The following is a 26,743-nucleotide window of genomic DNA, read 5'->3' on the forward strand; positions in this document are numbered from 1 at the left end:
CAGAGGTGTGCCTGCGGTGCGAGGAGGAGAGACACACAGGCGGGGACACAGAGAATCAGGTGTGTCCTCAGGACAGGAAGAAGAGACTGCAAGTGACAGAAGAAAGGACAGACAGAGTGAAGCAGGAGCAGACACACTCAGCAGACCAAGACTCAGAATCTACGACTGGCACTGGTACATTGGGCATCGCTGGCAAGAGAAGAGACGTCTGTCTGACATGTGAGCAGTCTAGGATACAGACAGCCTGAGGGCAGGGAGGGGACCAGCAGTACAGATGGGGTGGAAATTATAGAGTGCTGGGTATAAAGTGTGTGTGGTGGGGGGGGAGAGAGAAAATATTCAGAGAAGAAAGAAAAGTGCATAGAGAGAAAAGCACCAGAGTGAGCCGAGCACAGGGCGGAAACATGCTTACACAGGGGAAAATTAGTGAGAGAGGAAGTCTGCTGAAGAGGGATGAAAGACAAGTGTGAGAAGTAAACAGTCTTTTGTGTTTGCTGAATTCTCAAACTCTCTCTATTCCAGTCTAGAGAGGAGAAGAGGACGAATCGTACAAGATGAGCTGGACGCAAGAACAATCCGATGTGTACAAGATGCTTCATGGGAACGAGGAGGTCAGAACTAGCCCAAGACAGTCCAGCAGCTTCAAAATACTGGCGGAAGCCCTGGAGAACAACCCTGACGGTACTTAGAGAACTTTATTCTATAGATCAACCTTTCTCAAACTTTTTTAAATGAAGGAAGCCTTAAAATAATTGTTTTAGTTCTCAGAAAACCCCTGCCAATGTTTTTTTATAGCTACAACTCACAGTACATTGATGTGGTGGTCAAAGGTAAGAATTTATGGCCATTTGACTTACATTTGTTGTCAGGGTGGAAAAGAGCTCCTTACATTGGTGGTCAGTGGGAAGAATGCTCCTTACATTGGTGGTCAGTAGGAAGAATGCTTACATTGGTGACTAGTAGGAAGAATGCTACTTACATTGTTGGTTACTGGGGAGAATGCCTACATTGGTGGTCAGTGGGAAGAATGTTCCTTACATTGGTGGTCAGTGGGAAGAATGTTCCTTACATTGGTGGTCAGTGGGAAGAATGTTCCTTCCATTGGTGGTCAGTGGGAAGAATGTTCCTTCCATTGGTGGTCAGTGGGAAGAATGTTCCTTCCATTGGTGGTCAGTGGGAAGAATGTTCCTTACATTGGTGGTCAGTGGGAAGAATGTTCCTTAAATTGGAGTTCAGTGGGAAGAATGTTCCTTCCATTGGTGGTCAGTGGGAATAATGCCTCTTAAATTTGTGGTGAGTGAGAAGAATGCTCCTTACATTGGTGGTCAGTGGAAAGAAGGCTTCTTACATTGTTGGTCAGTATAAGAATGCTTACATTGGTGACCAGTAGGAACCTTCATTGTTGGTTAGTGGGAATAATGCCTCTTACCTTGGTAGTCAGTTGGAAAATGCTTACATTGGTGGCCAGTGAGAAGAATGCTCCTTACATTTGTGGCCAGTGAGAAGAATGCTGCTCATATTGGTGGCCAGTGAGAAGAATGCTCCTTACATTTGTGGCCAGTGAGAAGAATGCTCCTTACATTGGTGGTCAGTGGGAAGAATGCTCCTTACATTGGTGGTCAGTAGGAAGAATGCTTACATTGGTGACTAGTAGGAAGAATGCTACTTACATTGTTGGTTACTGGGGAGAATGCCTACATTGGTGGTCAGTGGGAAGAATGTTCCTTACATTGGTGGTCAGTGGGAAGAATGTTCCTTCCATTGGTGGTCAGTGGGAAGAATGTTCCTTCCATTGGTGGTCAGTGGGAAGAATGTTCCTTCCATTGGTGGTCAGTGGGAAGAATGTTCCTTCCATTGGTGGTCAGTGGGAAGAATGTTCCTTACATTGGTGGTCAGTGGGAAGAATGTTCCTTACATTGGTGGTCAGTGGGAAGAATGTTCCTTAAATTGGAGTTCAGTGGGAAGAATGTTCCTTCCATTGGTGGTCAGTGGGAATAATGCCTCTTAAATTTGTGGTGAGTGAGAAGAATGCTCCTTACATTGGTGGTCAGTGGAAAGAAGGCTTCTTACATTGTTGGTCAGTATAAGAATGCTTACATTGGTGACCAGTAGGAACCTTCATTGTTGGTTAGTGGGAATAATGCCTCTTACCTTGGTAGTCAGTTGGAAAATGCTTACATTGGTGGCCAGTGAGAAGAATGCTCCTTACATTTGTGGCCAGTGAGAAGAATGCTGCTCATATTGGTGGTCAGTGAAAAGAATGCTCCTTACATTTGTGGCCAGTGAGAAGAATGCTCCTCATATTGGTGGTCAGTGAGAAGAATGCTCCTTACATTTGTGGCCAGTGAGAAGAATGCTCCTTACATTGGTGGTCAGTGAGAAGAATGCTCCTTACATTGGTGGTCAGTAGGAAGAATGCTTACATTGGTGACTAGTAGGAAGAATGCTACTTACATTGTTGGTTACTGGGGAGAATGCCTACATTGGTGGTCAGTGGGAAGAAAACTCCTTACATTGGTGGACAGTGAGTTGAATGCGTCTTACAATAAGGTCAGCTGGTAGAATATGTCCTATACTGGTGGTCAAGTGGGCAAAATGCCCCCTTAAAGAGAGCTAAAATGATCATTGGTGTCAGTGGTTACTTATCAAAAATGAGTCACTGTTCAAGGAACTCCTAGCAACCCCTGGAGGAACCCTGGTATTAGGGTGCTATTAATTCTAGGGCTATAAGCTGACAATTGACGCTAAACATGCCACTGCTTGAACCTGCACTCAGGCTTTACCTGTGGTTACTAGGACAGCTGCGACTGATTGGCATCTATAAGCAGATAGTACTAGTATCAGGACTCTCCCTGAGCTTCAGCTTGTGGTTACTACCTTTTTATCGACTGTTACTATATAGAAGCCAATCGGTCCAATGCAGGAGAAAGAAGGATTATTTTTGGGAGCTAGCTCCACTGACAGCGACTAGAGAAAACCTCAAAAGTTAGGTGCCAGTTGTAATTTTTATGGAGCATTGACTGCCTGGCTCCAAGAGTTTGTCCAGTCCTGGCTTACTTGCAGATATTACCACTGCTAGGACTCTCCATAAGCTATGGTTACCCCCTCATATGTGACTGTTACTAGTACTTACTAGCAGATATTAACAATGCTAGTACTGTCCCTAAGCTTCACCCTGGGGTTACCACTTTATATATGACTGTTACTGGTACTTACTAACAGCTATTACCACTACTAGAACCCTCCCTAAGCTTCAGCCTGTGGTCGCCACCTCATTTGTGACGGTTCCACAACAGGACACTCTGCCACTACAGCCATCTAACCAGGTGTTAGTAATATAATTAACACTATAGCTGTTGCCACACCCTCTAGTAGGTGGTAAGTCCTAAGGGCTTTTGCATACACTGCTGCCACTTAACATACTGCCCCATTCTAGCTGATAGTTCTTTTAATAGCTGATGTAATTGTTTGGGTTGTTACTGTGCAGCAATACCAATAATCCCATAAATATAACTACCAATATCTCTACCTGTAGACCATGCCACCACTTAGGACTGTACCTCACCCTACTACTACTGCACATACTGTAACTGCTAAAGATTCATTGACAGATACCATCAGCTTAGCACCGTCTTTAGCTGATTTATTTTTATACCAAGTACTTCTATTAGTAAGACTGTTGCATAAGTGAACCAATAGCTTACTAACTATGTGCTGAGCAAAGGAGGATGCAGTATGTGGTATGCAGAGTAAAGGAGGATGTAGTCTGTGGTATGCGTTGATATGAAGGAGGAAATTGGGTTTCTGCCACCGGCAGTACCTGTCATTACTCGTCCAAGACACTGCTACCATACTAGAAGGTTTCTCTCTATGGCTATCAGAATATTTTGCTTCTAGAGGGTTTTAGACAGTCCATGCAAGGGGGTTGGGAAGGCACCCTGCAGACACCTCAAGGGTCTGATTACTATGGGAGAACAATAACAAATGGACTAGGTCTTCTAACCTGTCTCACCAGTATTTCTCCAGATGAGCCTTTGTTGGCAGTGTCTGTGGGGGCTTTATAGACCACCTAAATGGTCATCAGATATGGTGAAAACATGACCATTTAAGACTGTCATCTAATCTCTGTGTAGGAGGGAGCTTTATTGTTGGATTTTTTATGTATGTATCAGAAGGAGTGAGACTACATAGTAGGTGTCAGGCAGAGATGTGAATTCTGGTAGGGAGATGTCATTGCAGGTGTCATCAAAAAATACAGTAGATGATTTATCCTACTAGCATCCACCCATCACTGACATACCAGTTTTCTTTGGCTTGATGGTTTAAAAACCTATTTTGTGACAAAACTCTTCTTGCTCTTACTAATTGGTGTTGCCTGCATGCTGGCACAGTCAGTCATCCATTTTTGTCCACCACACTGTGAAGACTGGTGTTAAAGTACACCTGTTATAAGAGGAATAGGAAGGCTGCCATTATAAAGTGTGTGTGAAGCCAACATTTTCTTTTTTTGTAATTTTGGTTGGAGTAGGTTAGGTACCCATTAACACTTGGGAATGGGGCCATCACCAATTATATGCGAGAACCTCAGCGGGGGGTTCCAAACAATTAGATGTGGGAGGCAGCCTCATTAATATCAATAGGTGGTTGAGAGCTCCCACAGCTAATTGCGGCCGCTCACATGTCATCACATGTAATGGATTTCAATGGGGCTTCCTACTGCATGTAATTGCCAGGAACACCTGCTGGGTTTCTCGCAAGTAATAAGTTGCAGACTTATTTGCAAGTGTGAATGGGACCTAAGACCCCTATCAGGTTTTTACTTTTGCAGTCCATATCCCACCAGGGAGATAGTTTCTGTCCCAGAGATGCATCAGGAAGTGAGAGAAGAGCGCTTCACAGGGGATATCCCCTTTAGGACTGTTGTCACCAGAACAAGTGCCCCCATTGGAAGTTTCTCCTCACCTCCTGGATAACTTAAACATTTTGCATTTCCTTTCTGTACCGGAGACAATGGTTACCAAAACAAATAGTTAGGGCAAATCTCACCAGCGGCGACACAGACAGCAATAGAAACTTGAAAAAAGTTATAACCCTTCTAAAACTATAAAAAAAAAGTTTAGACATTAGGCAAGTCAGAATACCTTATATCTATAATTATATCTACAAGCATCAGCACAGCACCCAGGAAATTAGCATTTTATTTAAAAGGAAAGTCCTATATATTTCTCTTATGATAACGATGACTGACATGTTCTAAGTCTACAATTAGGTGGCGAACATATAGCTGCCATTTGAAACAAGATTCACAGTTGCACCTATCTTTCTATTTACATTCTGCTTTTCACTGTAATATCATATATTTACACGCCTTTGAAGGCACAAAACAGACCCTTATCACATCCTTCCACATACCCATGAGAAAGGAAATTTGGTTGCAATAGGCTAGCCATTCTCAACCAGGTTTCTCTGGAACCCTAGGGTTCCTCCATAAGTTGCTAGGGGTTCCTTGAGCTGTGGTTGATTGTCCTGCTAATTTAAAAATGCCAGCATCGTTCTGGTGCCAACGCCACTTGGTAAAGCCAGTAGCATGATACCAATGATCTTTTTAGCTGTCTATACAAGTGGAATTCTGACCACATATGTAAGAGATATTCTGACTACTAATCTCCAACATATGGGCATTTTTCCCATTAATCCTCTGATGAATTTGTTTAAAGCCCATCTGCCCTCACTGCACAGGTTAACTGCTCTTTTTTGTTTATGGGAGAGGAGAAAGGAGATATACTTACCTAATCCTATGATCCTCTGGCACCCCTGCATTCCAACCAGTCTTGATTTGTGGACTGTTCCTGATGTCATCAAGCCCAGAGCAGGTTCCATAGACCAGGAACAATCCACCACTGGACTGTAGGGGAGTGCCATTTTTCAGTAAAATGAAGGATCAGGTTAATATAAGCTTTCTCCTCACCCCAGGAACAGATGATCTGTGCAGTGCGGGCACAGCCCGACTGCATGGGGAAACTGTTTTTCTTTTACCCGGATTTGAGCTTTAAGTAAGGGTTCCTTGAGACCTGAAAATTATTTTAGGGATTCCTCTGGGATAAAAAAGTTAGGAAAGGCTGCTATGGGCAATATCACTACTTTTACTTTTTGAAAATAAGCAGTTAAAAAACAATCTGTTTGTGATTAAATAATACATTGGTATTATACCAATTTATACATCAGTCCTTAAAAAGGAACAGTTGTGGAGTCAACAGGGATCGGGGCCGAAAAGAAGGACGGCTGGGAACTATGACATTTTTCGTTTGTCTGGAGATCCCACCGTTCAGGTCAATGACACGGCTGCATTTGACCCAGACTAGAAATTCTTAACGCTGTGCTTTGATACTGGTAGAATAGTCACATGTCCTCTGAACAAGTTAAGACAGCACTGAGATTAGTGTACACTCCCCAGGCTGTGACATTGATAAGGATCCAACTGAACGCAGGGATCAGAGTTTGTAGCTGTCAGTGCTGAGACTGGAGCACCTATTGGAATGCCCCAAGATCTGGCGCAGTCTGGGGTGAGGTTGAAATAGACTTATAAGGCATTGAATCTAAAGCTGTACAAACTAAGTCCAGACAAAACACAAGCTGCCTCAACGCTATGAGACCAATAATTCATTTCAAGTATGTAGTGACACTTTGAGGACTAACAGATAAACTGCATAGATTGCCAAAAGGCCTGATTGCTTAATGTATAGGAATATACTTAATGATCTGAAGATAACAGAGACATTTCTTCTACAGGACTGTTAAGGTAGACCGACATAAACACAAACCTAAGGGGAAGGTTAGGGCTAAATTTAAGCAATAAGAACTAAAACTTGGCTTGCTTTACATTATGAAGCAATCACAGCACTAAAAGTTCAACTTGTTTATTCGACATAATATCTCTGAAGTTAATCTTTCAGGGGTAGATACTTTATAGAACTACAGCATAAATAAAATAGGTTATTTTTTTTTTATATGTATATAGGGAAATGTACACAGATTGCCAACACAACTATTAGGTTTTCCGTTGTCATTTTTCTAGCACAAGTTAGAAGCTCAAAAGGACTGGTTGGTTACTGTAAACCAGCCTTTCTCAACCTTTGTAACATGGAGCAACCCTTGAAATTACTTTAAGATCTCAGGGAAAGGTTACTGATCATTTTTATAAATACAGCCTACAAGTGTAAACCGTAAGTTGTAGATCTAAGATGAAAGAATAAGGAATCTGTCGTACTTATATTTGACATCCAAGGCTGCTCCATACGATATAATTATTTTGTAATTCTATTAAAATGAAATAATAATGGTCAGAACATAAATACAGACAGTGAAATTTGCAATGCTCTTTAAGATTGGTGGTCAGTCAAAAAGTCACCTCTTGCTGGTTAGTGATACAAGAACCCTAGAACACCTAGAACACTGGTAGTCATGTGGGACATGTGGGAAGAATGTTCCTTTCATTACTGGTCCTTGGGAAGATTACTCCTTATATTGGTGGTCAGTGGGATGACTGCTTCTTATGGGGCGTACACACGGTCGGACTTTTCGGCTACAAAAGTCCGGCAGACAATCCGATCGTGTGTGGGCTTCCCTGGACTTTCAGCAGACTTTTCCAGTCACAAATCTGACGGACTTTAGATTTGGAACTTACTTCAAGTCTTTACGTCGTAACTCTGCCGGACCCAGAAATCCGCTCGTCTGTATGCTAGTCCGACGGACAAAAACCCACGCTAGGGCAGCTATTGGCTACTGACTATCAACTTCCTTATTTTAGTCCGGTGTACGTCATCACGTACGCGGCATTAGATTAGTTGTTACTGGGAAGAATTTCCCTTACATTAGTGGTCAGTAGGAAGATAGCCCCTTACAGATGGCTGAAAATCTCATTAGGGCCAGTGGTAGCTTATCCAATATTAAAAAAGTACTCACTGTTTGAGGAACACCTATCAATCTCTGGAGGAACCCTAGGATTCAAAAGAATCCTGGTTGAGAAAACCATAACCCTTCACATCCCCTACATTTGAATCAATTTAATAAAATGTAACAAACATGTTGAGATGCATTTAAACAGTTGTTATCTGTTGTCTGTACACATCAGCTGCCAACCTTCAGTGTTTGAAGTATGCACATGGACAAACAATAGAAACGGTCTTGTGATCTGGCTGGCACCAAGAACCAACTGGAACAGTCATGCGATTTATCTTTTTCCTAGGAAGATGTGACATGCTCAGGAGGTGCACAGATAGGAAACACATCTCTGAATAAAATAAAGATGACTCATTCACTTGTAGAAACTATTTGTAGGAATAGTTGGAAAATGTAGGTTTCAGTCCTATCGGAATCTCTGAATGTCTTGTACGGAGCTCACAATAAGGGGGATTGTTTTGCTGTATTCCAGGTATTTCCACGACCTTCCCTAGCAGGCTGTCACCCAGTGCACAGAAACCTATAAGCAGCAGTACTATGCAGAAACCCATCCTCAACTCAGTGCCCTCCCCGGTGAGGGTATGCGAGAAGTGCAACAAAGGCATCAGGTGAGTCCTGTGACACCATGATCTCAACGGTGAATGAGAGGGTAATAGTTGGGTCAAGTAAACACTATTATAAATTTATATAAAATTAATAATAGTTCAAAGTTCAGTTCAAATTCATACAGATTCACCCAGTCAAATTTACTGATGGAATCTATGCAAAATGGCCACCTTTAATTCACTTAACGAATGAGCACCCTTTTATACAGACATTTCATCCTAAAGCCCTTAAAATCTCACCCAGATCTGCTATTTGAATAAAATCCCAGATGTATTAAACAGGTATCATTACAAGAAGTATTATTTTTCTTGAACAAAAACCACATTCAGGCCAGGTTCACATATATGCGAATTGGATTCAGATTTCTCCGCATCCAAGTTGCATGACAGGAGACTGTGAACAGCTCTCAATGGAGCCGGTTCACACAGCTCCGGGGCGGCTGTGATGCGCATTTAGAAAGGGTCCTGTGGGCCTTCTGGCCTGATTCAGGTGTGAATTCAGGCAAAGATTTGGACCCGATTCGCACCTGAATCGGTGAACAGGGATACACCGGACCCCATGCTGTGATTGGAGCCTCACAGTTAGAATTTTGTTCATTCGAGAAACATTTTCCATCCTGTTCCTTCCATGGCAACTGCTGGTCAAACAGAGGCTAAGATGGCAGCTTCCATGGCTGTAAAGGAAAGGAGGGTTTAGTTCTGCCTTACAGACCTTGCAAGTACAGGAAAATGCCTGTTGATCTGTCAAATGTCTTCTTGTACAGCGATTTTGTGGACTGAGTGGTGTCAGCCCTGCCCAGTGCCTTTTGCTAAACTGCTCAACCATTCCCAGTTTAGATCCCTACACTATAATGCCGCGTACACACGGTCGGACTTTTCGTCTACAAAAGTCCAACGGACGCCGACGGACTAAAGCTGGCTGGTAATCCGATCGTGTGTGGGCTTCTCCGGACTTTCAGCAGACTTTTTCAGCCTCAAATCCGACGGACTTTAGATTTGAAACATGCTTCAAATCTTTACGTCGTAACTACGACGGACCCCGAAATCCGCTCGTCTGTGTGCTAGTCCGACGGACAAAAACCCATGCTAGGGCAGCTATTGGCTACTGGTTATGAACTTCCTTATTTTAGTCCGGTGTACGTCATCACGTACGAATCCATCGGACTTTTGTGTGGTCGTGTGTAGGCAAGTCCGTTCGTTAGAAAGTCTGCTGCAAGTCCGCCGAAAGTCCGCCGGAAGTCTGTCGGACAGGCTGTCGGACTTTTGTAGACGAAAAGTCCGACCGTGTGTACGCGGCATTAGAGCTAATCCATCTGTAGTCCATGATAAGAACCAGATAACACAGGAAGTGTGCAAGGGACACAGGACAACTCTGATTTTCTGGCATGACCAACGGGTAATTTTTGCAATAATCAAACATATATAACATTTTGCTTTATATAATTCCTGGTGATCCTTCCATGAAGGTCCTTGTTCAGGCACTTCCCATTATTAGGGTGGCAACACTCTCTCCTTGTCTTCCAATTGTGTTCCTATGTTGTCACCCAGTCATATCGGCTTCCTATAAAGGCTATGATTGGCCATTTAAACGCACATTACTCAGGCTTGGTGCGCTGTTGTCACCATCCGGAAACCCATGACTGAGGGACCTGCAGAATGTAGAGGCTCCGATTATCTATAAAACATTAAACACTTGATCAATCCCCCCTTCCAAATTGACCAGACGACACATTTTATTTGGAGTCGAATGGCCATAGCAGCCTTTTATTACAAACCATTAAATACAACATTCCCAAAAAAACAAGTTTAATGCATATAATACAGTCAGTGCATAACAAATAAACCAACCTCAGCTTATGCCCGGTCTAAGGTCTTTGAAAGCCTGATTTACCGGTTGTATCTGCCACCCAATCAAAGGCCACCAGCTACAACTACACCGTCTCAGGGACAATTAACCCCTTACGTACTACCAGATACAACCTAATTAATACCCCAATGTTACCACCGTATTGTTAGGAAGGGACACCCATACCTCAGATGGGCCCAACCTACAATTTTCCACATTTTTTAAAATGTCAATTGTTTGTGATATACACTGCCTCCGCTAACTAAACTCAGATTGCGCCTGGAAGATTTGAAATATGGAAGACATAATAAGCCAGGGCCTTTAACCCTTTCGCCGCCAGGTCCATTCGTCATACGGACCTAATGGCGGGGGGTATCACCCCCTGTGAAACTGACAGGCAGACTCCTGGCTGTCAGGTGAGAGCATTCAGGCGGATCCGCTGCCGCCCGATTGCTCGCACACACCCCTGGTACCAGGGCGCCCCGCCATGCTTACCAGGCCCAGTTTGCCCATCTGCGGCCTGAAATCTCCATGGCGGGTGCTGGCGGGTAGAGGGGAAGGAGAAGAGCAGACACACGCTCGTCCACTCTCCCCCCCTTCTTCTTGTGACCCGGAAAGCGACATCTCGGGTCGAGCTCTCGGTATCCCCAGCTCGCTTAGCCGAGAAAGGATGTTTTGCAATGCGATCTGCATTACAAAACATTCAGTGGAGTACAGGGGAGACATGTGTGGTCTTTTAGATGCTGCATATCTCAATAAAGAGAACCGGTCGCCTAAAAATCATCACATAGGGGACTGTGTTACACCCAAGCACATAAAATCCCCCCCCAAAACTGTTTTGAGGCCCCCCACAACCACATATACTCACACACGAACGTAAACGCATGCGTCGGGCGCCTACGCGTGAAAATGTTGAATAGGATACACATGTTACATATCGCCACGTACGATGGAGTGAGAGCAATATTTCTAACACCAGACCTCCTCCATAACACTACTCTGATACCTATAGGGGGCTTTTGAACCGTCGCTTATACAAAATATATAGTGTACTGAAGTTTGACACCATTTCATGGTTTTTACATGAATTTAAGGTTTGGCATGTTGGGTATCTATTTACTCGGAGCAACCTCGTCTTTTATATTTTACTGAAAATTTGTGTTTGTTCGGCCAAAGATTCACGTTAGTGTGTTTTTTACTGAAATTTTGCGTTTCTTAGACCTTTGCGGTAAAATCGCGTGACCTAAAAACTATTTTATTCTCTAGGGTGGCTGCTTTCAGAAAATATGTAATATTTGTGGGTTTTGTGTAATCTTCAGGCCTAAAATTATTTTTTAAACATTTGTGCAAAAAACTCAAAAAATGGCTCTGGCAGCGAAAAGGCTTAATAAAGATGCAGTTTTTCTATAAGCAAGTCTGGTTTGCAAGGTCAGCCCCTGGCCTCTCATATGTCTTCAATAGCTTGACTCTTCCAGTTGTCCAGATTTCAGCCTGCACCTCAGTAGCGACAAAACGCTGCCCATTTTTATAGTATATGTCAGCTTCTACGTCATCAAAAACTATAACTCCAGTAAGGTCATGTAGACTCTATGATGGAGTGCTCGTCCAAAATGAGTGAGGTCAGGCCCAGGGTGGTAGAAGCATGGAAAGGAAGGGGGGGGTTAGTTGCAGGAGCAGAGGTAAGAGCAGGAGCAGGAGGATTTGTTTTAGGCCCACTAGATGTAAAAGAGGATGCACTTCCAGCAGTCATAGGGTAGCAACAGGGGTGGGCATGGAGTTAGAGTGGGGGGAGGTGTGGACAGGCTTGGTGAGAGGGGGTACAGGTGCAATGGTGAAGGAGATACAGAGCTGCAGAAAAGCATTGGTCATAGATAGTCACTGTCAGCTTTAACCACATCAAAAGCCTTATCTCCAGTAAGGGGGGTGTAGACTTTATAAGGTGAACTAGCAAAAGTGTGCCTGTTCTAGAATGGGCAGGGTCAGGGTGGTATAATCATGGGAAGGTGTGTTGCAGGTGCAGAGGCAAGAACAGGAAGGAGGGATTCATTTTAGGTGCATTGAGTGTAAAAGAGGGTGTGCCCCAACTCATTCAGGGGTCGACAACAATAGTGCTGGCATGGAAAGGCCGCCCTGCCTTGAGGTGATCTCGATGCGGGTGGTGTATGGGGATAGGTTGGTTGGAGGCTAATGGATGCCCCCTTGTCCTTATGCCCCGCCCGGTTGAACCATCTCTAAATCACTGTGACTCACTCTAATTTAAGGGTCGCCAAGGTCCTGGCTGGCATATTCTCATATTCAGACCCCTATGTCAGGAACACTCAGAACGAATTGTGGACAGTGAGGTAGAAGATATACCCCTCAGTCCCCGAGAGAGAAGGGAGACCCCACAAACCACCCAATACTGAGCCCTTCACATTATTAGTTGGACAATCAATCCTATTCTTGTCTTTTGTGTTTTCTCCTCTCTTTATTTACTTTATTATTTATTCCCATTGTTCTATGTTTTTTTTTTATCTAAAAAATTACAAGCGAGACAGTTGATGTGCTTATTATGGCACCTTTATTGAGATGTACAACCTTGTCCTTTATAAATAAAGATTATAGAAAAAAAAAAAGAGGGTGTGCTTCCAGCATGCATAGGGTATTAGCAGGGGTGAGGGGTAAGGAGTGAGAGTGGAGGGAGGCATGCACAGGCTTGGTGAGAGAGGGGGTACAGTAGGTTTGTCACCTCATTCCTTTAAAATCAATCACATATTGATCACACTGGTTCTGAGGCTAATTAAATGCAGGTAAGGCACCAAGTGAGTTTAATTACCACCTTAATCAGCCTCAGAACCTGTGTAATTAATATGTGTTCGGTTTTAAAGGGATGAGTTGGCAACCCTATGGTACAGGTGCAATGATGGAGGTGCAGAAAATTGTTGGCCATGGATAGTCATTATCAGCTATAACCCATCAAAAACTTTACCTCCAGTAAGGATGTGTAGGCTTTATAATTGTGTATATAGTTCATTCATTTTGCATGCGATTGACACTTATGATCTTAGTTTACGTGTCTGTTGCGTACTGACCAGGTATGTCATAATGACAATGTCATAAATCTTTGGTGGCACTCCCATTCTTCTGAAAGTATTTCCTAATGATATAATGTATGTTTTATCTTAGTGATGTATGTGGAGTGTATGACATTTGTTTATCCAGTGTGTGTCACAGTAACTGGAATTCCATAAGCAATATTCATCATGATCACTGCTATGCTGAGAATCTGGGATGTGTTTATAGAGACTTTCCTCCTTCAGATGAACAGGGAACAGGTTTGCTTAATAAGGCAGTGCTGTGACCAACACTGATATGTACAGTATAGTACACAGCGATCAGTCAGCATTCAGAAGCGGATTCCTGATCTGCCCATCCTGGGAAGATAATGACACACTGTACAGATGGTCATACTCACGGGTCCTATCCATGGTGAACATGGTTGACGATGCTTACAATGAAGTTTGGAGGCTAAAATTGCTGACCTCCAGTTTCCAAAATACCATTTCTCTGGCTGTCTGACTGTCATACTAATCCAGTGACTTCAGTATTTTCTGATAAGTATACAGATAAGGAGATCTTTCTTCACTTTGGCTTTCTAACCTACATGTTGTTTGTAATCTATAACTTAGTATGGAAGCTATAAACACTGAGGCCTCTGGTGATTTAAGAGGTAGGTCAGCATCATGACATCTTTCATATTACTCCTAGTACAGATTTCTATAAGATTACCAGGTTGTGCAAAATCCAGTTGTAGTCAGTGTGTTACCACCAAACAGTAAGGCCTGATTTACACCTATGCCGGTTGCAGTTTGCATATCCCAGGTGCATTTTGCATTTTTCAATACACGTTTTTGATCCATTGAAGTCTATGGAACCAAAAACTGAAAAAGGTCCCTGGCCCTTTCCATAAAATGCACAGATGTGAACTACATCCATAGGAAACCAAGTTAAATGGACTATACTAAGAGGGTGGTGGCTGCGCTGTGATAGAAAAGGAAAGGGAAGGGGGTGGGGGTAGGTAAGGGGAGGGGGGGGGGGGGGGCTATACTAGATGGATCAAATGACCTCCGTTATAAATAAATGATGTGGAAACGAGATCACAAATGCAAATGTATGAACAAATAAAATAAAAAATAAGCACAAGCAAATATCAAGGGATAATATATCCCAAATTCATGTGATCAAATCTAAATGAAAATACAAATAAATGTATATCAGCAACGTATGTGCAAGGGTATGTGAATCTGCTAGAGAAGGAGCATAAATCCGAAATCTATCGTGATAACATGAAAAGGTGCTCCAATGACATTACTAGAACCATGTGTATAAAAATAGAATATAATATACAACTAATAGTTAGGTCCACACGTGAATAATAAACAATGTGAATACAAAGTGGATATAGGTGTCCATAAAAATAGTCCCAGTGATTGGTGTTGGTGTCCCGCCAACACTTGGCGAAAAAATACCATAAAAATAAAAAATGATAATAATAAAGATGACAACAGTCCCACCACCAGATGTAACAATCCTGGATATAGATAAGGTGTTGATGAATCAGGGGGAAGGAAAAAACCAGTGTGCTGACAGGTGGGGGCACCTTCGTGTTCCCAGGCCCCTTACCTTACAGCTGTAAGGTATACAGCATATGCCGAGGAGGCCCCGCAGGCGGGGGAGTCCAGCAATACAGCAGGTGACGTTGGTTGGTGATGCCGTGTATCATATATAAAAAACAGAGTATCCTCTGAAGAAGTCACGTGACGTGACGATACGCGTCAGGAGCACGGGACGCTGCCACACACTAGCTGGATGTGACGAGCTGGGCGCTCGTAGATGTTTTACCCCCCAGCTGTTTTTAAATGTAAGTGTACAAATTTTAGGAATGTTTTAATAAAGTATATGACATACGGGATTATGCTATGTGCGGTTTCTGTTTCCTATATACCGCACTAAACAACTCTGCACAACGGGTGGTGGATTTGGAAGCGGGGAGAGTCCCTCAGAAGATTCAGAGCCTGGGACTATATGAGCTCGGCGTTCGTGGGTTGAGGCGTGCGCTCATTGTCCAAAAGTGAGTGCAACCCCCCCTCCCCCTCTCTCCCACCTGTGTCTTTACATCAAACGGTATCATACCATATACCACTCGTTCTTTGTTTTTTATATATGATACACGGCATCACCAACCAACGTCACCTGCTGGATTGCTGGACTCCCCCGCCTGCGGGGCCTCCTCGGCATATGCTGTATACCTTACAGCTGTAAGGTAAGGGGCCTGGGAACATGAAGGTGCCCCCACCTGTCAGCACACTGGTTTTTTCCTTCCCCCTGATTCATCAACACCTTATCTATATCCAGGATTGTTACATCTGGTGGTGGGACTGTTGTCATCTTTATTATTATCATTTTTTATTTTTATGGTATTTTTTCGCCAAGTGTTGGCGGGACACCAACACCAATCACTGGGACTATTTTTATGGACACCTATATCCACTTTGTATTCACATTGTTTATTATTCACGTGTGGACCTATTAGTTGTATATTATATTCTATTTTTATACACATGGTTCTAGTAATGTCATTGGAGCACCTTTTCATGTTATCACGATAGATTTCGGATTTATGCTCCTTCTCTAGCAGATTCACATACCCTTGCACATACGTTGCTGATATACATTTATTTGTATTTTCATTTAGATTTGATCACATGAATTTGGGATATATTATCCCTTGATATTTGCTTGTGCTTATTTTTTATTTTATTTGTTCATACATTTGCATTTGTGATCTCGTTTCCACATCATTTATTTATAACGGAGGTCATTTGATCCATCTAGTATAGCCCCCCCCCCTCCCCTTACCTACCCCCACCCCCTTCCCTTTCCTTTTCTATCACAGCGCAGCCACCACCCTCTTAGTATATTTATTGTTTTATCTGTTTTGGAGCAGTTTTGTGTGTTGCAGCAGTGTCCCCTTAGTATAGGATTCCTCTGACAGCGCAGGAGTCTTCTGTACAGCTCTTTAAGTTAAATGGACTGTAGTGTGAAAACTGAAAATGCACTAAAAAATGCATAGTTGTGAACCAGGCCTAAGGGTTCATTTACATTCTTCTGGTGCATTAATGTGCACTATGTTTAGGCAGAACATTGAAATCACTGGGTTGCCAACACACCTAAAGGTCCTGAAATTTGAATGTGCTACAAAATTTGTAATGCATCAGACTATGGTGTACTGCCACATGCTGTGTTGCCTCCACACAGTGGCGTGCCATGCAAAATTATGACATTGCGACATATGTACTATAACATTTATTACCATGCATTTTGGAAAAAGTGCGTGTTACCACAATGCAAAGATCGCCCTAAAAAAATGCAGGCTGTATATCTTAAGGCCTGGCTCACACCTATGCAGGTTGCAGTTTGCATATTCTGGGTGCATTTTGTGTTTTGCAATACACGGTTTTGATCCATTGAAGTCTATGGAACAAAAAAAATGAAAAAAGTCCCTGGCCCTTTCCATAAAATGCACAGATGTGAATGTGACCCATAGGAAATCATGTTAAATGGACTGTAGTGTGTTTATGAAAAACTGAAAACGCACTAAAAAATGCATAGGTGTAAACGACCTTAGACCTCTGCATCGCAGTGATGCAAGGCGATGCATGGAAAGGAAATGCACATGTTGCAGCATGCCGCAACACATGGCAACGCACTAGGGTGTGTTGCATTACAACTTTTATGGCTTGTCTGATTTTCAGAATGTTTTGGTGAATAGGCAGCCCATACCGTCAACCCAGTAATGCAGGCAGCTGAAGTTCTGTGTATTTTTAGAAACAGTTGACCTTTGCACCATTCCTTCCAAAGCCTCATTTCTGGTCTGTAATCTGATAAGTGACCTGACTGACTAATCAGGAGGATTGGGAGGTGGTAAGGCCAAAACTAGCAATTGCAGGGAAAGTTATATTAAAGTGATATTAAAGTGATACTAAAGTCTAGTTTTTTTTAAATATAACAAACATGTTATAGTTCCCTGCAGCCTATTATGGGGGCACCCGATCCCATCTGCAGCTCCGTGCGTCCATTCAGACAGCTCGGCCCTGCCCCCTCTATCTCCTGATTGGCTAACTGACTTTGATTGACATCAGTGGGAGCCAATGGTGCCGCTGTTGTGCCTCAGCCAATCAGAGGAAGAGTCCCAGGCGGCTGAGGCACTCGTGCAACATTGCTGGATAGAGATGGGGCTCAGGTAAGTATTAGGGGGTCTGCTGCACACAGAAGGCTTTTTATCTTAATGCATTAAGATGAAAAACCTTCTGACTTTACAACCACTTTAAGATTCGGGCAAAAGAAAATCAGCTGTCTACAACTCTGGATTTTTGAAGACTTCATGCGCAGTGGGTGTTTGCCCAGCTTTCCTTTGCTCCTGGCAGGAAAAAAACAGCTTAAAAAAGCCTTGTTTTGCACATGTGTTTTAGGCACGTCAAGCATTTGGGCTTTCATCCATTCCATTGGCCACAATATATTCATTTATTCTGGCCTTTGAAATGAATGAACGCTCAAGTGCTAAACGGGCATAGGGCGCGATTAAGTGCGTTAAGGCACAATCAGCTTTTTTTTGCCCAAACACTCCGATGATTTTTTTTCTCTGCCTTTATACACCTATAATCATCTATGTGTCCATAGATACATAGGCTAACACTGAGGGGCGTTTAGAGGTAGAAAGAAAAAACATCAAATGCCTGTAAAAAGCGGCGTTTTTGCCACCCAGTGTGCATGAGCCCTAAATGTTCTGACATGCTGATTTCACTGACGGTAAACTCTGGTTACAATCATTTGCATCTCATGCAAATTGCAGCGGATTTATCTGATTCATGGGCCTGTCCTGTCTGTATGACACTGTGTGGCAGCTGTATGAGTTGGCATTTATACCTTTTGAATTATATAATAAGTAAAGCAATATATTATTTCTGAATTCATGCCCTTTGCTGTGGTCAGTAGGTCAGTATTAGCGTATCAGTGGACTTTCTACAAGGCTAAACTGCAGCCAGATGCAAAAAGACACAGATTATCCACTTAACAACTACCCTATAGCAGATTTACTGCTACAGGGCGTCCGTTCTGTGCAGAATCACACATATATATATATATAGATATGTATGTATATATCTATATATCTATATATCTATAGATCTATAGATATATACACACACACACACACATGATTCTGCACTTCCGCCTAGGGGGTGCATCACTACTGCTGTGATTATTCGCAGCAGAAGCCGATCAGCGGGTGCTGGATAATGGATGACCGCCTGCACCCGCTGATCGTCTGGAAGAGAGGCTGGAGCTATGTAAACAAGGCAGAGCTCCCTTCTGATAGTGGGGATGTCATGGATTTAATCCATGACATCCCTTGGTAAAAGCACCTCACAAAGTACACAAAAGCACTGGCTAGGCACACATTTAACCCTTTGGTCGCCCTACATATTTAAACACTTTTGAGCCAGTGTCATTAGTATAGTGACAGTGCATATTTTTAGCACTGATCACTGTATTAGTGTCACTGGTTCCCACAAAGGGTCAAGAGTGTCAGTATCCAATTGTCCGCTGCAATATCGCAGTCCCACTATAAGTCGCTGATCATCGCCATTACTAGTATAAAAAAAAATTAATAAAATTCCAGTATATATCCCAAAGTTTGTAGATGCTTTAAACTTTTGCTCAAACCAATAAATATATGCTTACTGGGATTTTTATTTTTTACCAAAAATAAGTAGCAGAATACATATTGGCCTAAATTTATGAAAAAATGTGATCAAAAATTTTTATTTTTGTTTTTGTGGATATGTTTTATAGCAGAAAGGAAAAAATATTGTTTTTTTTTCTAAATTGTCGGTTGTAATCAAATATCACCAAAAGAAAGCTATATTTGTTTGAAAAAAATGACATCTTTTTTTTTTTGCGAACAGCATTGCATGACCATGTAATTGTCAGTTAAAATAACGCAGTGCTGTATTGCAAGAAATGGCCTGGTCATGAAGGAGGGTAAATCTTCCGGAGGTCAAGTGGTTAATGCAGGTCTGTAATAATTAAAGGAGAAGTATGGGAATAAAAAATAATAAAAAAATAAACAAATAAACACACATACTCACTCACCTTCATGCTGTAGTTGTCACCCACTAGCTCTAAGCCCGAGAACTGAGAGATTATGTGACTACGGTGTTTAGTTCTAGGTTTTCCCGGAGCAGGGAGTGGTGACTGTCAGTCAACGTCTTTCTGCTCTGCCCCTGGAGCGCCTGGCTGGAGAGGGGGTGGGAGCAGCTGGCTCAGGCTCTCTCAGTGGGGAACTGCGAGGATGAACCAGCTGCTGATCGGGCATCTGGGTGGATCCCGACATCCGGGATCCTTCGAGAGCCTGCAGCAGCTCTGTGACCCAAAATAGAAGTATGGCCAAAAAGGCTTTGGACGAACTTCTCTTTTAATATCCCTCAAAGTGTATTTTTTAAATGCAAGAAGTGCAAATATTTAAATTTGACTTGGTATCAGCCTCTTGTAATTACTAGCAGAGCTCAGGCTGGGAGAGAGAGAAGCACCACCAGGAGTCAATTAGTTGTGCTGCAGTGGAAGGGATTTGCTGATAGGAGACAAGAGCAGAGAGACAGAGAGGCCAGCTCTATAGTCTGCTGCTTCTCTTTTCACTGTCTAGTCACAGGCTGGAGGAGGGACAAGTATGTGTAGCAACTGCAGCAGATAAGAATCAGGTCTCCTCCCCTGCTAGTCAAGACTGTGTCAAGGCCACTGCCGAAATTGAAGGCTTCACAGAGAAAAGGATCCATTAGAAGGTTCATATGACAGAGTCTCTTTAGTATATCAGGCTGTAGTATACAGAAGAAAATGGACATGAAAGGGTAAAAGACAGACATATGACTCTTCTAACTGAAATGCAAATCCCTTTCATTATTGGTATAGCTGATTAGATAATGCGTGTAATAATTACGGGAGCTCTAATGTCATCTTTGTGTCTGTGCAGTGATCTGGCTGTGAGGATCTCAGAAGGACAGTACCGTCACCCAGCGTGCTACGTGTGTGAAGATTGTGGCCTCAACCTACGAATGAGGGGACACTTCTGGGCAGGCAACAACCTGGTGTGCGAGAAACACGCCCAAGCCAGGCACAGCACAAACCAGCGCACATGAGGAGATATCCTCAGCACACACCTCTTCACCCTCAGAGAAGCCTACACCTGATCTGACTATTCCATCTGGAGCACCTCGTACCTAAGTGCACCTTACACTGAGCACCAGTGACCTCTACAATGGACTGTGCATGTTCTTGCTTGAACAAAGGATTATTGTCACCTCCAGAGAAGCCATTGATGACATGCCTTGTGTTTTAACAGTGATGAGAAATGTTGCTAACATGGTTTGAACCCTATTTCTCCTATATGAAGGCATCTCATATAGCATTAAAAGGATGAGAGCACCACAAAGCTTTATTCAGTCCTGTATTAAAGAAGTAAGGACTTGGAAAAAAACAAAAATACATACTCACCTCAATGCTGCAGCATTAGTGTGAAGTTGCAGCTGTCCCACATCAGCTCTAAGACCAAGAACCGAGCGATCACATGGCTGCTGATAGCTCAGTTCTCAGTCTTCACAGAGCAGAGAGCAGCGATGCTCAGTCCCAGCTCCCTACTCTGCCCCTCCAGTGCTTACTGGATCGCCGGGCTAGAGATGGGGTGGGCACAGCTGGCTTCAGCTCTCAGCAACACTGAGAGCTGGAGCCAGTTGTTAATCAGTTATTTGGGTGGATCCCGACAATATGGTTAGGATCCTTTCAGAGCTTGAAGTGGCTCTGCTATGTCAGCAGACAGCAGGCTTTAGGTCATTGTCGGTTGATTCTGGGTCACAGGAGAGCTAAAATAAATGCACTCCTGTAGCTCAGAAGAGAAGTATGGCCAAAAAAGCTTTGACCACACTTCCCTTTTCAGTTTATTTTTTTACCAAAGAGTAATCAAAAAACCCAACACGTTTCAAGGGCTCAAAACTCTGCCTTCATCAGGGCTTGGCTGGCAGTGGGTTCAAACTTGTACTGGACCACTATTGTAAAACAATTCCTATAATATGAGATTCCGGTCACCAGACTTGGCTGCTAATCTGGCACCCTGGATCTCATATTATCCATATGATTTTACAATTGTTGTCCAGTACAAGTTTAAACCCACTGTCAGCATACAAGCCCTGATGAAGGGGGAGTTTTGAACCAATATGCGTTGGATTTTTTTCGTTTGGTGAAAAATAAAATTAATAGTGGACTGAATCAAGCTTAGTGTGGCTCTCATCCTTCTAATGCTTTATAGACTTCTCCGGGGTTCCCATGGGACAACCTGCCTGAGAGCTGCCTCTGAGAGTAAAATCTTGACTGCTATATCTTGGCCCACTCTGGGGTCCAGTACTCCTCCATCACATAACTACTATAGATCTCATAGCAAAAAAAAAAAAAAAACTGTGTATAAATAAGGCCTGCCAGCTTTACACGTCTCTGTCTACTAATAAAACATCTATAGGTGGGAGGGTTATAAATGTTATGTACTGAGAATGATAAGCACTGTACAATATGGGCAAAGGGCAAACCTGTTCTCCTGTCAGAGCGTGCGATATGATAAGCAGAGCTGTAACATTATATTATTTCACAAGTCATGCGTCTTCCTCTCTCCTACACTGTTAAATACTAAACCAGATACAGAACCCTTGTTTTCACAGTGAGAGCCATAACGTTAAAAGCTCCTCTATGAACTTCCTCTATGCTGATCACACCATCTGAAAACAAATAGACCCTTAGGGGCCCATTTACATCATTGTGTTATATGCGTTGCTGTCTATTGGTTCCAATGACACCTTAACACACTAAGGCAGGCCATACATGGGGCAAATTTCTTTTCTGCAACCATGGGTGTCCCCAGTGATTATCGCTAGTGGCTATAGCAGCTGCTTGCTATAATCAGAAGCGAATCCGACAGGCTAGTTGTACCCAAGTTGATTAATAAATGATTTAAACTTCAGCCAGTTCCTGCTGAACCGGCTGAGATTCGATCCGTGTATAGCCGCCCTAAGGCAACGTTTGGTAGTATGAATGTCAGTGAGTTGCATTAGAAAAAAATAGGTCACGTCTGATTTTTGATATTTTGCCATTTTTTTAATGGGCTGCCTTAGCACAGTGCACATTAATGCACCCAAAAAGTGTACATGGAAACTAAAGTATATCTACTGTAGACCTAAGAACATAAATGTAATATATTGCAGCTTATCAGTCCTTAGATCTGGTGGCTGCATACGTTTTTTTCAACAACATTTTCAGCCAAGTACTTGATGACCTTGCGAGAAATGTAGCGTCTTTGTCACTTCCTGTGAACTACCACTTAGGTGCACACTGATGTGATGCGGGAAACGCAGCGAATCCTGTGCATTTCCCGCACCGCATTGCAATCGTATGGCATCCATGTGATCTGCTGCAGGTGTCACTGTTAAATAACAACACCCCAAAACAGATTGCAAAACACAGTGTGATTGCCAGAATCGCATCACATGGGTGTGTATACCCATGCAATGCAATTCAGATGCGAAAGGGTCCTGCACCATTTTTTTGCTGATGCGATTTGAGCCATGCAAAATGTATGGCACAAATCGCACCGCACAGACATCACATGTGATGTGCACAGGATTGCGGTGCGATTCCTGTGCAAATCAAATATACGGTGTCTTCAACGCACAAGTGTGAACCCAGGCTACAGCGGAATGCTTGTTTGTGTGGAGAAACAGAAAAAACAAATATACTTAGTCTGCAGGGAGGATATCTACGTCTTAGTCCCTGGGCCTGCACATCTCCTCTGACCATTATGAGGGGTTCCCACTATTCCTGCTGTAGGTTTTTATTTATTTTATACTATGTCAACTGCAATAGGAGGAACTGGAACACTCAAAGGGTTGGGGGCAGGGGGGCACAAAACTCCCAGATGAATAGGAATAGAATTAGGACTGGGAGATTTAGCAATGTGAATATCTAAGACATATGAGAATGCAGGGACTGGCAAGCTCCACCTTTACTGAAAATATAACTTTTGGGTGGACTGATCCTTTAAGCATTTTCTGTGTTTAATAGATGCCAGTTTCAGTTTCTTGTATGGATGGAATCTCACCAATTCTTTGTTGACTATCCATGCTTCAGTTACTAAATCTCACATTTAGGCCCCTTTCACACAGGCATACTGTCAGTTCATTTTTGACCCATGATTAGGCACATCAAAAACGGACTGCAATGTATCCCTATATGAGCGGCTGGATGTAAGCGGATGTTTTCTCCCTAATGAAATATGGAATCTGTTTACTTTACATAGAGAAATGAAGTCTCGTTTCTGCTCCTGATAATTTCAGCTTTCACTGTTCAGAGATGTGACAGCATGTAAGAAGGGCAGGGAGGTTGGCACCCGCCTTTGTTCACTTAACTAGAATTGCCTTACTATGTCTATTTTATGTGCTATTAAACTGACTTTAAAAAGGAGATTCACATTGTACGTTCCTTTCTTTTGAGGTTCAAAACATACACACCAACATCCCCAGAGCAACACAGTGTGGCATTAATAGAAAGAGTCTACTGGCAATTGGAGGTAGCTGCAAGGCAACATGGCTGACAATATACCCCCCCCCCTCCCCCGCCAGAACCATCCGATCAGCACCGATTGGGAAGCCGGTCGACATGCTCGTCCGACAGAAGCCGGCTTCTGTCGGACCAGCTGGCATACACATGATCCGAATGTCGGACGGTTTTTATTGAACCAGCTGATGTAGCCCGGCATTTCGCACGTGTGTACTGAGCTTTACACTATATAAATTTATCCATGGCTTTTTTCTCAGAGAATAGGTGCATTACACGCAATAAATACCAGGAGTGCGTTATTCAGGGATGCGCTATTTATAGTGTTCAGTTTCAGGGGTTCCCTATGTACAGAGTGCAGAATTCAGGGGTGCACTGTGTACAGAGTGCAGGGTTAGGAAGCGCGGTACATAGAGTGCAGGGTTCAGCTCTCTTTCACAGGTGGTACACATCACAGGGTCGGGGTTTGGGGGGGGGGGGGGGGTGCTACACAATTCACACACATTGCATACAATACACACAAGGTACACGCAATATACACACAAGGTTTACACAATACAAGCACAATACACACATAATACACACGATGGCAAAGAAACCTGACAGGGGTTATAACCCTCCCCTTTAATCTATCCAAATTAATAAAAAGTTTTACCTTTAGTTCTACTTTAACAGTAAGATGGCGGCAATGTACAACATGTTTCTCAGAAGCAAGTCTGCTTCTTACCTTACATATGTAAGTGATATTGGATTAAATGGGTGATGCTTTTGATGTTTATTTGTATAGTGGATATGTGATCCAATTTTTATAAATATATACTTACTCTAGCTATTAATCTCATACAGTCTAAGAAAGCAGACTTGTTTCTCAGACACATGTAACACATTGGGGGTTATTTACGAAAGGTTATTTGGAAGTTCTGCTGATTTTATCATCCAATCATGTGCAAACTAAAATGCCGTTTTTTATTTCCCTTGCATGTCCCCCTTAGATCTACAGGGACTGCACTTCCAAGTGCTCTTTCAGTGCACTTGTAGTGCAATGTGGATTTGCCTTTAGTAAATAACCCCCATTGTCACCATCTCATTTTTATTAAACTTGATGTATTCTGCACCAACAGGTGGATGGTAGAGAGCTTATGTATATGGGTAGTGTACAGGTATCTCTAACATCGAAATCTTCCTATGAGATCCCTTAAAATAATTTCTATAAATGTTATGAAATTATGGTTTTAAAGTGAATTTGTAAAAACAATGCATTTTTAGAGATTTAATACTATTTCTACATATTTAATTTCTTGGCACCCTAAAAATCCCCTGTGTAATTTGTCTAAATAATATGGGATGTGGTGTCTTAACTTACTGATCCCAGAATAAAACAATTTGATTATTACAGTGAGGTAGAGGTCACCAACCTGTCTGTGCTGTCTGGCAGGGGAGTCTAAAGTACAAGTTTGAAGAGAATTGCAAATCCTTTTTATAGGCACGAGGGTTCACAAATATATTTTAGCTACAGTCAGGTCCATAAATATTGCAACATCGACACAATGCTAATCTTTTTGGCTCTATACACCACCACAATGGATTTGAAATGAAACAAACAAGATGTGCTTTAACTGCAGACTTTCAGTTTTAATTTGAGGGTATTTACATCCAAATCAGGTGAACGGTGTAGGAATTACAACAGTTTGTATATGTGCCTCCCACTTTTTAAGGGACCAAAAGTAATGGGACAATTGGCTGCTCAGCTGTTCCATGGCCAGGTGTGTGTTATTCACTCATTATCCCATTTACAAGAAGCAGATAAAAGGTCCAGAGTTCATTTCAAGTGTGCTATTTGCATTTGGGATCTGTTGCTGTCAACTCTCAATATGAGATCCAAAGAGCTGTCACTATCAGTGAAGCAAGCCATCATTAGGCTGAAATAACAAAACAAACCTATCAGAGAGATAGCAAAAACATTAGGTGTGGCCAAATCAACTGTTTGGAACATCCTTAAAAAGAAAGAACGCAACGGTGAGCTCAGCAACACCAAAAGACCCGGAAGACCACGGAAAACAACTGTGGTGGATGACCGAAGAATTCTTTCCCTGGTTAAGAAAACACCCTTCACAACAGTTGGCCAGATCAAGAACATTCTCCAGGAGGTAGGTGTATGTGTGTCAAAGTCAACAACCAAGAGAAGACTTCACCAGAGTGAATACAGAGGGTTCACCACAAGATGTAAACCATGACTGCTGAGGCGCAATGGGCTTAGGTCCCACGTAACTTAACACGAAGGGATAAAATACCCCACCACCCTTGCCCTTCACTCCATTAAATAAGGCACTTACAACCATTAGGTTGGAAAGGGCAAGGCCACAGCTTTATTAAATTCCAACACATAACATGTGAACATATTTAACCAGTACCAGTCACAGTCATACTGTGAGCACTTAACCAAAAGAGGGAAGTGGTGAACATATTTAACCAGTACCAGTCACAGTCGTACTGTGAGCACTTAACCAAAAGAGGGAAGTGGGGCCTGTCCTTACTATAAGTGCTGGACAGACAGCCTATTTCCAATTTTCCATCAAGGGCATAGCCCATTACAGCAACTTTAACTGCTGGCAAGGTCAAGAAAACCGCAGCAAGCTGTGACATACCA

The 26,743-nt window shown here is 42.7% G+C and overlaps 1 protein-coding gene across 3 annotated transcripts; it reads left to right on the top strand.

Annotated features, from left to right (window-relative positions):
- PDLIM2 (PDZ and LIM domain 2) lies at positions 1–24,003 on the top strand. 3 transcript variants are annotated; one of them, XM_073622291.1, is made up of 4 exons: positions 1–174; positions 523–681; positions 8,432–8,567; positions 20,477–24,003. In XM_073622291.1, the coding sequence occupies exons 2-4, from the start codon at positions 555–557 to the stop codon at positions 20,640–20,642; spliced, it is 429 nt and encodes a 142-aa protein (XP_073478392.1). In that variant the 5' UTR covers positions 1–174; positions 523–554; the 3' UTR covers positions 20,643–24,003. The 3 variants fall into 3 exon arrangements, with proteins under 3 accessions (XP_073478392.1, XP_073478390.1, XP_073478391.1); XM_073622289.1 differs by having other exon boundaries at positions 8–219; XM_073622290.1 differs by lacking the exon at positions 1–174 and having other exon boundaries at positions 272–681.
- Positions 24,004–26,743: the final 2,740 nt, after the last annotated feature.

Source organism: Aquarana catesbeiana, linkage group LG03 (assembly GCF_042186555.1).
Source record: "Aquarana catesbeiana isolate 2022-GZ linkage group LG03, ASM4218655v1, whole genome shotgun sequence".
In the NCBI taxonomy this organism is placed as follows: Eukaryota; Metazoa; Chordata; class Amphibia; order Anura; family Ranidae; genus Aquarana; species Aquarana catesbeiana.